This window comes from Montipora foliosa, chromosome 5 (assembly GCF_036669935.1).
Source record: "Montipora foliosa isolate CH-2021 chromosome 5, ASM3666993v2, whole genome shotgun sequence".
Taxonomy (NCBI): Eukaryota; Metazoa; Cnidaria; class Anthozoa; order Scleractinia; family Acroporidae; genus Montipora; species Montipora foliosa.
In genome coordinates, this window is record NC_090873.1 from 25633518 (window position 1) to 25647693 (window position 14176).

A 14176-nucleotide genomic window follows, 5' to 3' on the forward strand; every position below is an offset into this window, starting at 1 on the left:
GCAGAACTTTACATAAGAAGACGTCAACCTTGAAAAACAAAAATAAGCAAAATAAACTTTCACCAAAAAGTTGAAAACGTGAAACAAAAGTTTACGCTAATCCTGGATTAAGTTAATCGGCTTTCGAGGAACCGGGCCCAGATGTTTGTACAGGTTTCCGGCCGCCATGTTGGTGTACTGCTGCAGTACTAAACTCTACAAATTTGAGTAATAAATTTCGCCGAATAAGTACGGTATATCGCACAGCCCTGAGACTTGAATCCGGTGTTTATTTATTCCTCTTCTATAACATTTCCATTTCTTGATTCAATTTCCTAAATGGTAAGAGTTTTATGTTTTCACTTGCGTGACGTGGGGCAAGCTGAACATGGCGTGACTGACTGCGTGGCTAAGGCCTGGTTGCAGCGCACTAAATACCAACACCAAAGAGGGTTCAAGCGGAAGGAAGAATACCCAAAGAGATCGATCATTGATTTGATACTCATTTTTCTTTGCTTTGTGACTCATGACTCACGTTTACTGATAACGACAGCATAAAAATTGCGTAGATGGAATAGAACTCGTGCGGCCAAAATATCCTTCCGTTTGAAGGGCGATACTCTGTTGAAAAGCGAGTCGACTCAACCTGAAGCTGGCTGAAGCAACATATAGGCTAACATGGCTGTATGGCAATTTGCTCCTGTCATCGCGATTCTCGTCCAATTCCCGAGTGTTGTGTCCAGCCGGCAGAAATGTCTCGGAGGATTTGATATTTACTTTATCTTAGACAAGTAAGCACTTCATACCTTTTGGTTAATCATAATTCAATTACCCAACCGTAGAGCTAAAAATACTCAGCTGTAGTTAATTTAATTATTATACAGGTAGCATTACTGTGCAGATTAAGTGGTAGCATTACTGATAGAGATTGTGAATGTTACATGAACAACAAACAATCAGCATCAACAATAATATTTCAGCCCAAATAGCTCAGCTTGATGATGATGATCAATGATTACAAGAATGATCTTGAATTAAGTGCCAGCTCACTACTTAGTGACTCTACTGAAATTATATCAACTAAAAATAATTGCATTTAAACTTATTGGTACTAAGGAAGCACCTTGAGAAAAACCTCTAGACTTAAAAGAGAGTATACTAATTCAACTTAAATTTGTTGCAAGGACAATTGCCTCAAGGACATTTTTGAATGCAAAATTGCTTCTCAAAGCCTGTCAATGACTCAAACTAAACCTTCCTTCCCTTTTAGGGCAACACCCAGATGGTCTCACGTGTTAATGGCAAATGTCTTGCTGTGTATTACGAACGTGATGTCCCTATAAACTCTTTTTCTTGTAAGAGTGACAATTCTACAGGTTTTAATCAGGGTAATGGCATATGATTCAGTTCATCAATGGGACACCTCTCAGAAGTACAGTAAAGGGTTAAATTTAGCTTATCCCTTACTGAATCCATTCGTGTAGTTGGATTTTTAATTTTTTGTACATTTGATTAATGCTTTCAGATCTGGCAGTGTCACTCCAAGCCATTTTCATGGCCAGACTGTTGATTTTGTTGAAAACACAGTAAACAATTTTGCTGGGTAAGTTGATTAATGTCCAGTGTATATAGTATGAATCTAATATGTCAGCCTGCATTGACTGTAAGGTTTTCATTCATTTGTTAATTCTAACCCCTAGCTAACCTGCAGCTGGCATTGTTACTTGTTGTTTACAAAAACGAGGCAGTATATTGTACTCTAATAATAGTATTATAATATAACAGGGCTAAAAACTTAGCAGTCGCCAGGTCACCTCTGATGACTTAACATGTACCATGGCAACTAAAAGTTTGAGGCTTGATTGCCCAATATGGAGCTACAAAACAAAATAATCTGGCCCAATGAATTGCGAAGTACAAAATAAAAATGAAAATCAAATAACAAGTTTTATGATAACATTGGACTACTGTTCAATCAATCAATCAATCAAACTTTATTTAAAGAGGGTAACACATGTAAAATAGAAAAAAAACTAATAAACAGGGGCACCCATTGTCAATTTTTGGATAATATCTGTTCGGAAGACAATTTGAGATCTAGAATTTTTGGAACATTTGTTGTAAAATTTCTTGCTTGCCTGCCTCTCCTAGGATTTTCGAACATTTTTATTCTAAAAAGGTCACCTACACTGTAGAATTTTCGGGAGCCTTTTTTCTGGCTGAAATTTTTGAAAAGGTAAGTTTTGATCCCTATCATTTTTGGATCACTAGACTTTCAGCAAGGAAATCCGAACAGATGAAAAATTTTTAGGGGATAAAAATATGCCTATATCTACCCTTTAAATAATAAAATACTTTTAACAATGCTATGTTTAAGTGGTTTTGAACTATATTCTTGTTGGGTACCCCTGAATAAACTTCTCCAACTCTGATTTCCCTGAATTCTATGAACTTTTGGTTCTTAAGTGGCTTATTCCAAGAGGATGAAACCATTAAAAATTAGAATTTAGACTTTGACTTCGAGGAAAGTGGCCTGGCTGACCAGATGCTCAATGCCACCACAAACTTCCTGAGACATTGTGGAATATTGCTGTGACCGGCAGGTTTCTTTTACAGGTCACAGGTCATTGTTTTACTTATACAGAAAGCATCCTAAACATTCATAATAGCTAACCTTAGGCCTAAAAACTTTTCTTTAGGTCTAATTAGGCCTAAGGTTAGCTTGTATGACTGTTTAGGATGCTTTCTGTATTAGTAAAACAATGACCTGTGACCTGTGACCCATGACCTGTAAAAGAAACCTGCCGTGCTGTGACAAAGCTGCAACAATCAATGTGAACCCAAACTTATCCATTTGGCTGCTGACCACTTTACTATTTGACTGTTTTCACTTCTGTTTGACCCTTTTGGCATTTCTTAGCTACATGTACTCTCCATGAGACAGCTACAGTGGTTTTAATGAGTGCGGTCATCACAGTCGACGAAAAGGCTGGAGGCTACTTCATTTTCCTAATTGAGAAAATCAAAGGCAGATACTTTCAAATGGAAGATTAAAACTCTTAATTATATGGCTACAATAGTACGCGTGCTCTGATTGGCTGTTGAGTGGGCAAGATTTTCTTGTAATGACCGGGCATTATGAAAATTTTTCTTGGCTCGACGGTTCTTTTGAGTTGAGACTAAAAGCTATGAGCATGTGGGTGAAAACAACAAACAATATGGACAAAGTACAAATATAATATTTTAAATAACTTAAAGAAAATTACTCATTACAGAGAAATCTCAGACCTCAGCCTTGATGTATTGACCTCGCTATTGCTCAGTCCATACATCAAGGCCTTGGTCGGAGATTTCCCTGTTATGACTTCACTCTCGGTTAATAACTGGACAGTATTTATTTTTGGAAAATGACAACACAAAGTCATCTAAACATGATCATCAATTTTGCTTTTGAAATGTGGCATTTGGGAGCATTCTTTTAAAAATGGCATGCCCACAGACACCCCTAAGAGTGCATAGATATTATTGAAGTAGTGTGAGGTCCGTACTGGGAAATATTGGTTGGAATCCTTGAGGCGAATTATCCTCAGGGAAAACATTGGACATGTGGCAGCAAAACGAATTTCCAGCTAACAAGGCTTAAAATTTTGTGCCAGACTATCACTGTTTATCTTGCACCACACATCAAACAAGAACGTTCGGTACAGACAAAGCCGAATAGTATTAATCTCATCTTTCAGCGTGCAAGTGAAAGTGCTCTGAACAAAACGTTTGTGTACAAGTAAACCAGAAGCATGACTCATACGTCATAAGAGCACGAACACAAGCTTTGCATCGATAATCTCGATAATCTGGGAGGTACATGTAAAATTTGCACTGGAACTCACATGACCAAAAAAAAATTAAACATTCCTGGCATTTTTCTTTTTATGTCAAAGAAAATGAAAACAGAAAATGGGAAAAGTTTGGCAACCTATATATGCTGCAAAATTTGGACAGCTCAGAGAACCAATCAGAATTCTCCTTTTCATCTAGGACCAGTTCTAATAAAGTCAGTTATTCTACTTAAGCCAGCTGCCAACTTCACTCCTTGTTGAAACCCCTGTGTCACCCTTTAACTACCAACGGCTCAACCCTGTACTGCTTGACCTGTGACCAGGCTAGGGCTCGTGGTGGTTAACTTGTTTTAATTAGCATTCAACTAAGTTCAAGATGTACATTCATATCACTTTTCCTATGTTATATCCAGCACAGGTGTGCGCGTGTCGTTTATTACTTTTTCGGAAATCAGTCTTACAGAAACTGTATTGAGATTGACAGGTGACAGGTGAGTTTTTTTGTGAAGAAATAGTCAAGGTATATTGAGTTCACAGAATTATGGGGGTTAATCAGGAAATGGTTACTACAGTCAATATTTGTGCCCTACTTATTACACATGTACATGTACTGGTATATTGTTTTTTATTTATCCTTTGGATTATGAAAACAAGTTACAACAAGGCATGATACTGTACACAAGAATGTCATCAATACATGTACCCACCAACCAGTCAGTTGGTTGAGCACCAGACTGCCTTGTGCGAGGTTGTGGGATCAAAACTCCAGCCGAACCAACACACAGGGAATAACTGAGGAGAATGTGCTACTTTTATAATGACAACTGCAAATGGGTAGACTCTCTAGTCTTCTTGGATAAGGATGACAAACTGTTGGCCCTGTCTCACGACCCTTCAATGTTTTTAACCACGCTGTTTTACATGCACTGTACATAAAAGCAGCCACACACTATATTTTGCAAAGTTTAGGGTAAAGTTTACTGGTGTAATGTAGTCTGTCCTTTGTGGACATATTATTTTCATGGTTGGGAGTCAAATCCGTGGAGGTACTATAGCTACACCAAGCTGCTCAAAAATCCAAGGGCATAAAAAGATATGATGACAATGATGATGATGGTGATGATAATGATATGAAAGGACATGCGTCCAGACCCTCGCATTTACATAAAAAATCATCTCAATGACATATATGCACAGGCCTATGGAAACTACTTCACGCGTGCATAGATCTCCATTTCCTCAGTGGAGTACAACAGAACACAAGAATGTCAATCATAACTGAAAAAAAGTGTGAAACAAAAATAATGGCCACTGAAATACTGGTGCCTTAGCATCCAACTCAACATTTCACAATACAGGACACCTCAGCCCATTATAATAACACTTGTAAATTATGGTTCATTTGCTTCTCAATTTTAGAGCAAAGATAAACAAAGGACTGGCAGAATTACGGAAGGTGAATACTGGTGGGGGCACAAGATTGGCTAAAGCTCTGGAAATGGTATGTAGACTCTGATGTGCTGTCAAACAACTGGCAAATATTTTACCAGAAAGCATGCATTAAACAGCTTAAAATTTAACAGCTGTGTCTTACATGACAGTAACAATAAAGGGCTGCATGCTACCACTAAAGACAGGGAAGAAGCTTTAAAATTCCATTTATTGCAGAAGACGACATATTGGGCTTGCAATACAACTGCATGTCCAATAAATATATCTTATGAGATGTTTTGGATTGTAGTATCGCTGAGTAATTTTGCGAGTTGGGTTGTATTTTAATGGTCCACTAGTGCGAGTCAATTACAAACAATGAGAATGTGTACAAACAACCAAGAAAGTGTGACAGATTTGTGTGTGTGAGAAGAGTATCAAGTATTATTTTATGAGTCAATGAATCAATTAGTCAATGAGTCATGAGTCAATGAGTCAATCAGTTAGTGCAGTTACCCTAACCTATAAAATGAAAGCTAAAATTTCAGAGAGTGCTTAGGCCTAATCACTGAAACAAGGGCTTAGGCTTAATCAATAAATTATTGCTATATTGACTGTGAGTCTCATTGACTCATGACTCATTGACTCATTGACCATTGGACGCATAAATCATGGGACCTCGTGTGGGAAGCACTGGGCAAACGTCAGCACCTAAACTAGTCAAGCAGGTTCTCTACTGTACAATAACCAAGTGTACAATAACTAACTGTACAATATCATAGAATATTTGTACTTGTTTTGTGCATTTTCTGTACACATAATTTATTACTTCTACTCACCCTCTGCTAATCAACTCAAAGCTTCTTCCCATCTCAACAGCAGAAATAAATAATTATTGCTCATGTCACTAGACTCCCTCACTCATCTCTGCAAGAGCAAGCTCTTTTTTTGCTGATAAGAAGCCTTCACTTGTAATTCTTGTAAATGGGATGGGATGTCAAAACTATCACTCTAGATATCATACGATAAAATAACTCCATTTTAGAAAGGGAGCCACAATTAACCTTTCACAGTTTCTAACTTACAGTCGTCTAGCTATACCGTAGAGGACAGACCACAACACTGGGAGCTCCATGCTGTACTCTGTGCAAATATTGTGTGGGTTCTTCTGTACGTCTCACAGGGTTATGAACTTTGAAGGTTGTGAGACAGGGCCTACGATTTATTGCCCTTATCCAAGAAGAATAGAGAGTCTAACCATTTGCAGATGTACGTCATTGGTTTTTGCAAAGGCACAGGGTTTGTAAGGGTCATGGAAAACCTGGAAAGTCATGGAATTGAAGTATTTCAGTTTCCAGGCCTGGAAAGTCATGGAATTTAATTGTCAGTCATGGAAAGTCATGGAAAATTATAGTTAAGTGTGGTACGTAAATTATTGCAGAAGTGGAAGCAAGGACCAAATAAAAAGCAGGCGAGTTATGTCAGAAAATACCCCAAAAACAAGGACGATTTTGACAATTTTCAAAACTGGCAGCTACATGTAAACTTTAGGGCATGGAAAACTGGAAAAAGTCATGGAAAAGGTCATGGAAAGTCATGAAATTTGAAAAACTCTTAACTTAAAGAGTACGAACCCTGAGGCAGCACTTAAGTTCTCCTCAGTTATTGAGCGTTATTCTATCCAGAGTTTTTGATCCTGCAACCTCCCACACAGTAGCCCGATGAGCCAACTGGTCAATGGTTAAACCTATCAGCTGGAACCCTTCCATCTCCCTTTGCAGATGCAGCATAAGGAAACTCCAGCTATTTTTAGACAAGATTATCCTTGGCACTCGACCTTCTGTAGCAGTGGATGGGTGAAACCACTAATGAGGAAACCATCATAAGAGACTTCTTCCCTAGTCAGCTGTTTTATAACTTTTTTTTAAAACTCATAAAAAGTTTGTAATTAAAAGTTTAAAATCTCATACCAGTAATTTTATACAATTTTTATAAAGCAGCTGACTAGGGTTTCTACACTTTTGTTGTTTCATTGAGTCATGACCAAGAGTGATAAAGGGAGCTAAATGTCTTAAGATGCAACTGGGATTGGCAGGATTTTGCCAAACATTATACTACATTATTTTCTTTTCGCTCTCTGGTTGTCAATGGGTTCCTCACAATTTTTGTTGGGAACATATAAGGTAGAGACCTTTCATTAGTTAAAATAAGTGCACCCTCATAAAAAAAATTCAAAAATGAAATCACTTGAGATGATAACACACACAACCTCTGATATATAATACCGACACCCACTTCCTACAGTGTAGGTGGAAACAAAGATCTAGTCCTGATTTTTCTCTGCCGAAGGTCTAGCTTTAATAATGTTGAATTCAATCACTATCCGAGATAAATGAAACAATACCGGTAGTTTTTTAATATTCTGATTTCTTTGTCAAGAGAATTGGACAGCTACCATGCAGGAAGTTTGAACCTTTGGTGGACCAACATTTAGGGTCTTAAAATATAACTGAGGAGAAAGTGCTGCCTTTGTTATAACAGCCTCCATAAAATTTTATGGTTACACTTGAAAGTCTTCTCTGATAAAGACGATATTAACCTTAAGCCACGTCTCACAGCCCTCATTAGTAAATTCTGTAGGCTGTTAAAGAACCCAGCATTATTGCAAAGAGTGTTGTGTACTGGTCTCAGAAAGGCACATTGTACTGTAACTGGAGCCTCACCCAGTTGTGTCCGACAGCCTCAACATGGTAAAACTTAAATCAATCCGTCAATCAATCAATCAATCAAGTTCAACTTTTGATAACAGGGAAATTAAGAGGTGTGTCCATGGTTCAAGCAACAAGGTGCAATTAAATTTTTCTTGACTTCTCAATTGGATTTATTTCCATTTCTTTTCTAAGGCAAATGATCAAATCAAGGAACTTGGTGGTGAGTAAGAAATCACTATTGTTCATTAATCACTATTTTATTTAAATAATAATTTTGTCCATTCTTGTTCCAAGGAGAGGCAATTTATTTGGTCTGCATGGAGAATAAAGAACTCCACGTAACCAGTTCCAAGCTAGGAAGTCCATATGTCGACTTTCAGCTTCTCTGCTATCGGTTTGTCATGATTATGGTTACAAAAGCATGCTTTCCTGGGACTGCGTATTTTTAGGATTTAGCTGGAGGTTGTCATTCTTGGTGCAGACTGAAGGAACCACAGACTCTAGGATGAGAATGAATATTGTCCAGTGTGAATAACTTGCAAGGGTTGCATATAGTTTCTGTCACAATTTTTATTTCTTCTAATTGGGTTCTTAAGCGAAGGAAACATGGATTTTTGCTGCTTTTTATTCATAATGGCTAGAACAGCCGTCCTAAGAGGCACTGCAGCCTGTATTTAACTTAATATATATATTTCAGTACTGTATGGTGCTGCTCCAAATTAAAACTAATAAACTTCATCCTTTTCAGTATGTTACATTTCTAATGGTGGCAAAATTTTTGTAAAAATTAACCTTTCGTTTCCATTAGTTTCTGTTTCTATATTTATACCACCATGTCCGCCATGATGATCAAACCTTTTACATTTCCAACGACGCGAAACTACCAGTATGCAACACCGTTTTCAAATTCAGTACTAATAAAGGGATTTGTTCTTTCCCCACTTCAACATGAATAATAATTATTATTCCCCTATGCTAAAGCTGCTTGGTATGTAAACGGCCATTCCTCTACCTGGGCCCTGGACACATTGAATTCTGCATACAAGTATACTTAGCAGCAGGGGCAGCTTCAGTGTCAACTATAAAATAAACCGGTACTATTGTATTTCAGTACTGTATGGTGCTGCTCCGATTGTGACAAAGGGGATTGTGCATTTCAAGAGATAGGGGATAATACCAATGGTGACTCACGCATGCAACCAAAAAATCGGAGTGATCTGAATAATTATGAGTCTATCCCATCACCCACCAGTTACAGTATTTGTTGAGATGCTATAACCTACAGAAGACTTTTAGAAGCTGGGCCATTGGACTAGTTCAGTGGTAGGGCATCCGAAAGAGTATTTGGAAGGTCCAACAGTGTAGGTTCCACTTCTGTTAGAAGCACTTGGATTTTCTCTTAGTATCCCCTTTGATTGTTATCTTTGTCTGCAGGGACCCAAGCAAGTATTATCATTATAATCACAGATGGGAGAATTGTCGACATCATACCAGCCACTGATCTGGTTAGAGATTGCATAATGACTAAATAACACCATTAACTAACAATATTATTATGACCATGAGTTGGATTTCAGATGGCAAATAGTAGACAAGTCATTAAGTGTTGAATTGGCTTTTACAAATCTCATACCCAACAGGCGTGAATGGAACAAATGCATAGACGTAAAGTCGCCCATGATCCCAAGGGGTTCATTATGGCCGGTTATTGATCCTGGGTTCAAGTAGCATGAAGTGACTGAGAGTATTGCTATTCCCTCCCCCCACCTCCTTGGACAGGATGCTGGAATAATAATAATGATTATTATTGTTTTATTACATTTAATTGAACTATGGACCATTTCAATTTTATCAAACAAAGGCCGTATTAAGTTTCCACTGAAAGTCATATGGTGAGCAAATAAAAGGATTGAGTGAGCCATTGAGAATGCTAGTAATGCAATATTTGTGGTAAATTCAAAATGTAATAAAAGTGAATAATAATTATTTTATTCGTCTGTAGTACTTTTATTAAGAACCAGACATGCCTGCATCTTTTTTAAGAAGGCAATCTTAACCTCTCTTCAGGGGCATCTAATGACTGGCTGTCTTACAATTGGTCAAAATTACCTAAAATGGTTTTCACAATGCTTTAAAAGCTCGGGAGCAATTACAGAGCTTGTTTAGTGAGTTTGTAGCTGCTCTACATAATATTTATCTGTTCGGATGTTCTAGGGGAAATTAAGGTCTGTAAAAATTTCGAAGTGGCTTTTCAGTTTTCTCTCTTGAAAGTACTAGCAATCATGACGGATCTGATCGAAAATTTTACATCACATAGTCCTCTAGCTTTTCCTTAAAAATCTGATTCTCACACTGCAAACTTTGGCAAAATTGATAGAAGTTATAAATCTTCACGTAATGTGGTTTTTCCAAATCTCTACTCTTCTCTACTTTTCAGACATTTCTAGGAAATCCCCTCAGAAAAATGTCCAAAATCTTAGTGTGCCTCGAAAGTCTGACTTCCAATAATTATTTGATTAGTCTATCCCACCTTCCTTCCTTTCAAACAGATACATATAATTATTTTCCTAAAAGTATGTACTAGTTGGGTGTCCCTGTCTCCCACTGTCAAGTTAAGCATCTCCAGGCAGAATAAATCAAGCGGCTACAACAGTAACATAAAAAATAGGCCCGCGGTGCGTTCATGAGTGGCTTACGAGCTTTGAGAGTTATTTTATCGACTTTTGGTTGCATTCTTAATATCAGTGGTTTACCTTGGCTTTATCCTTACCTTTCGTCTAGCTGGTGAAGTTTCCGACATCATGGTCTTTAGAGCCATACAGGGGATCTAAAACACTGTTGTTTGATTGGCCGAGATAGTAAAAAGCTGCGTTTAAGGTGGCTGGAACCGGTTTCAACAATTTGGAGGGAATGTCGTATTGGAAGGATTAAAAAAAACCCCTGGAGCAGATTCAGATCCACCTTCAAATTTTCCAGTTGGGAAGGTGGCTATGAATCTGCTCCAGAGAATTTTTTCAACTTTGCGTAGAGTTTTATCTTAGCCTGCTTTTCACGCTCCAGCAATAAAAAAATGCGGATCACCGAATTCGTTTTTGAGATTTACGCGTTCAAAGACAAAGTATAGGGTGTTTTGAGATGGCTATTTTGTTGTCATGGTAACCCACTACGTCACATCATTTAGCGATCATTGGTGTTTCATTTGGTGCCATAACGCCGTCACGTAAAACAAGGGCAGCTGAAAAAAATTACATGGTCAACTCACTTATAAACTTATAAGTTTAAAGGGGAACAGTGACAATAAAATTTATTTACATTATGCTTATATTTAATAATAATATTGTCAATTAAATGACGGAGCAAGGGGATTTAAACTTAATTATTGCTCCAAAGGAACCCATTTGTTATTTTCCTTGCTGATACCTTAGGTAATTTCCCATTTCTCATTTCCTGTTTTGTTTTCTTTTATCTTTGTTTTTTAGTTTAGGTGGGCTGGCTGAAAATTATGTAATAATTTTTGGCAAATTAGCTACTGCAGTCCTTTCAATGCCTTATTAGTCTTTCGCTTATTTCATTATATTAGACCAAAAAAGCAAGACAAGCTGGAGCCGCAGTTTATGTTATTGGGATTGCAGCTTTTGTCAGAAATGATGTACGTTCAGTTTTGTCCAGTAAAAGCTTTATAATGTTTAATTGTAATAGCTTTGTTCTTTTCTTTCACTGAATGCCATTTACCTGACACAAACTGCGACCATCTCTGTACTTTAATCATACACGCAAAATTTGTAACTCTTATGTACTTCAATTTCCGCATTTCAATCATTTCATATACATATATTCTATACCTTTCAGTTTGTAAGAACATGCGCAAAGTCTACTGTGTCATTAGTGATCTATATGTGGGCTGGCATGCCTTGTTCATCTCAAAACGGTCCACGGGTTTTGGACCAAAACGACGTCAGCTGTGTCTGACCTTCAATAGATCATAAGTGAGAACTAAACAAAATGCAGGCATTATTGAGCTTATTATCTAATAGACCATTCCAGAGTTGCTGCATGCCTCAGTTTCAAAGCGAGTCCTGATACACAACCATTCAAATGGAAATGAGTTGCGTATTCCCATGCAAATCAAACTCATTTCCCTTTCAATAGTTGAGCACCAGGAGTCACTTCGAAACCGAGACAAACTGCAACTCGGAAATGCCCTATACACCTTATTCCAAAATGGCCGCCATTTAAATATTCTTTTGTTTTTATTCAAATTAGCCCTTGATGCCTCGTTCTTAAGCTTAAAATACAAAAGAATATTTTATCTTGAACGAGGCAACAAGGGCCAATTTGTATCCGCATAAATCAGCGGCCATTTTGGAATAAGGTGTATTGGGATCATTAAAAACTAGATCATTGGGTAATGCAATTCTAGAGTTTTGATTGGCTTATGGTATATGAGCTACTATACCATGCCCTACAAATATCAGTAAAGCTTAGTTCCCACTGGCGACATAAGGATCATAAGCATAATCATAATCATAAACATAAACATCAGCTTCTTATGTTCTAGTGGGGACGGCCGCTCTAAAAACGTGAAGCTTTTCCTCGAAACTGGCCGCCATCTTGAAAATGAACCGACCCGAAAGTACTGGTCCTAGACTTTAATTGGCCAAAACACAATGACCTTGTTGCGTCATTATGTTTTTTATTATGTCGTTATGATTTTCGCGTTCCCACTGCAAAGAAAAGCGACATAGTCATAGTCAAAGCCATAATCATAATCATAAGAAAATGGTCGATCATTTTCTTATGATTATGATTATGTTGATCATAAGGGCGCCTATGATTATGTTCCTGGACGTTCCCACTAAGACATAAGCGACATAACAGCGTTATGTTCGTGCTTATGATTATGATTATGATCGTTATGTCGCATGTGAGAAATAGGCTTAACTGTACGCATCACTTTTTTGTTTTTACAGAATAAAGTAAGGAATATTTATCCATAATTTTTGGGCGTTTTTAATAAAACAATTATTCCACTTGCGCTTGTTGGATATCATCTCATATCCAACACGCGCACGTGGGATAATTGTTAAATAGTTGATGAAAGTGCATGGTCGTTCGTGTTCATACCCACGTGATAGCTTGAACTATCATCAACTACATGACCGTTTGAAGGGGGCTTAACTTCAGTTTGTGAAATTCTGTCTTATTTTACGATCACCTTGTAGCTTGAGCGCTTAGCGAACAAACCGCCGCAGTACTTTGTGTTTACTGAACCCAACTACAAATTGTTGAAAAATCTCACCGATGACGTAAGTGTTAATTGACTTGTATTATTTTATTGTAGAGGTTCTGTAATAAAGGGAAACCAAATAAGACGAAACTTGCTCTACTAATCACAATTCATTACGGTGTTGGCGACTGAATTTCAAAGGGAGCGGCTCATTGAAATCGGGTGGCAACCATAGATAAGGCACCTTTGGTAGCCGCAACACATTCCATGTATGATCCCGTCGCATACCACCGTTACCTGGAAAAGTAGCGAAACCGGAATACCCGCGGGAAAACCCTCGGGTCAGGTTGATAGACTGAAACTCAGCCCACATCCGATCGGTCAACATCCCTGCCTAAATCCGTAAGAGATACAGCATGGAGTATTCGCAGAGGGTCACCCATCCAGATATTAACCACGTCTAACTGGACTTGACCATAAACACCAGGCGCGCGCGCTGCACAATCAAAGGAGCCAATGAAAACAAGGCAACAATAAGCAGAAGGCTCAAAAGCGTGCGTGTGGGAAGAACGTTTGCGAAAAAATCACATTACATTCGATTGGTTTTGAAATTGGTGCTACGGTTACCGTGGAACTCGATTCTTGTGCACACACGTTCTTTTGTTTCGATTGAAAACATGCCTTATGGTCTCGTAAGGGATCAGTCTCTATTGTGCTGAGATACGAGTGGTATCGTCTCCACCCCTTCCGCCATTTTTCACTTGTCACGCAACGCTTTCCTGTTTCGTGACATGCAAGAAAACAACTGCGAAGAATACTTTGAGTAATGTAAGTTCTGGTTTTCTTTCTTTCTATAGATTGCGAACAAATCTTGCGTTGAGCTGACCTCTGTTAATCCCAAGCAAGCGTGTTTAGGAGGTAAAACGTTGCTACCATTCTCACTGCGTTGTTAATTCACTTGCAGCAAGAGTTTTAGTCGCCATTCTTGTTTC

General features: G+C 38.0%; 1 protein-coding gene across 2 annotated transcripts in view; it reads left to right on the top strand.

Annotated features, from left to right (window-relative positions):
* The first annotated feature begins 403 nt into the window (after positions 1-403).
* The window catches only part of LOC138003804 (anthrax toxin receptor 2-like), a 113535-nt gene continuing 99762 nt past the window's right edge, over positions 404-14176 (top strand). For both annotated transcript variants that reach the window (XM_068850050.1, XM_068850049.1), the window contains exons 1-9: positions 404-770; positions 1505-1582; positions 4229-4306; positions 5235-5316; positions 8150-8177; positions 9392-9462; positions 11538-11606; positions 13180-13263; positions 14042-14102. In XM_068850050.1, the coding sequence (XP_068706151.1) occupies positions 658-770; positions 1505-1582; positions 4229-4306; positions 5235-5316; positions 8150-8177; positions 9392-9462; positions 11538-11606; positions 13180-13263; positions 14042-14102 (664 nt within the window). In that variant the 5' untranslated portion in view covers positions 404-657. The remainder of the gene's footprint in view (positions 771-1504; positions 1583-4228; positions 4307-5234; positions 5317-8149; positions 8178-9391; positions 9463-11537; positions 11607-13179; positions 13264-14041; positions 14103-14176) is intronic.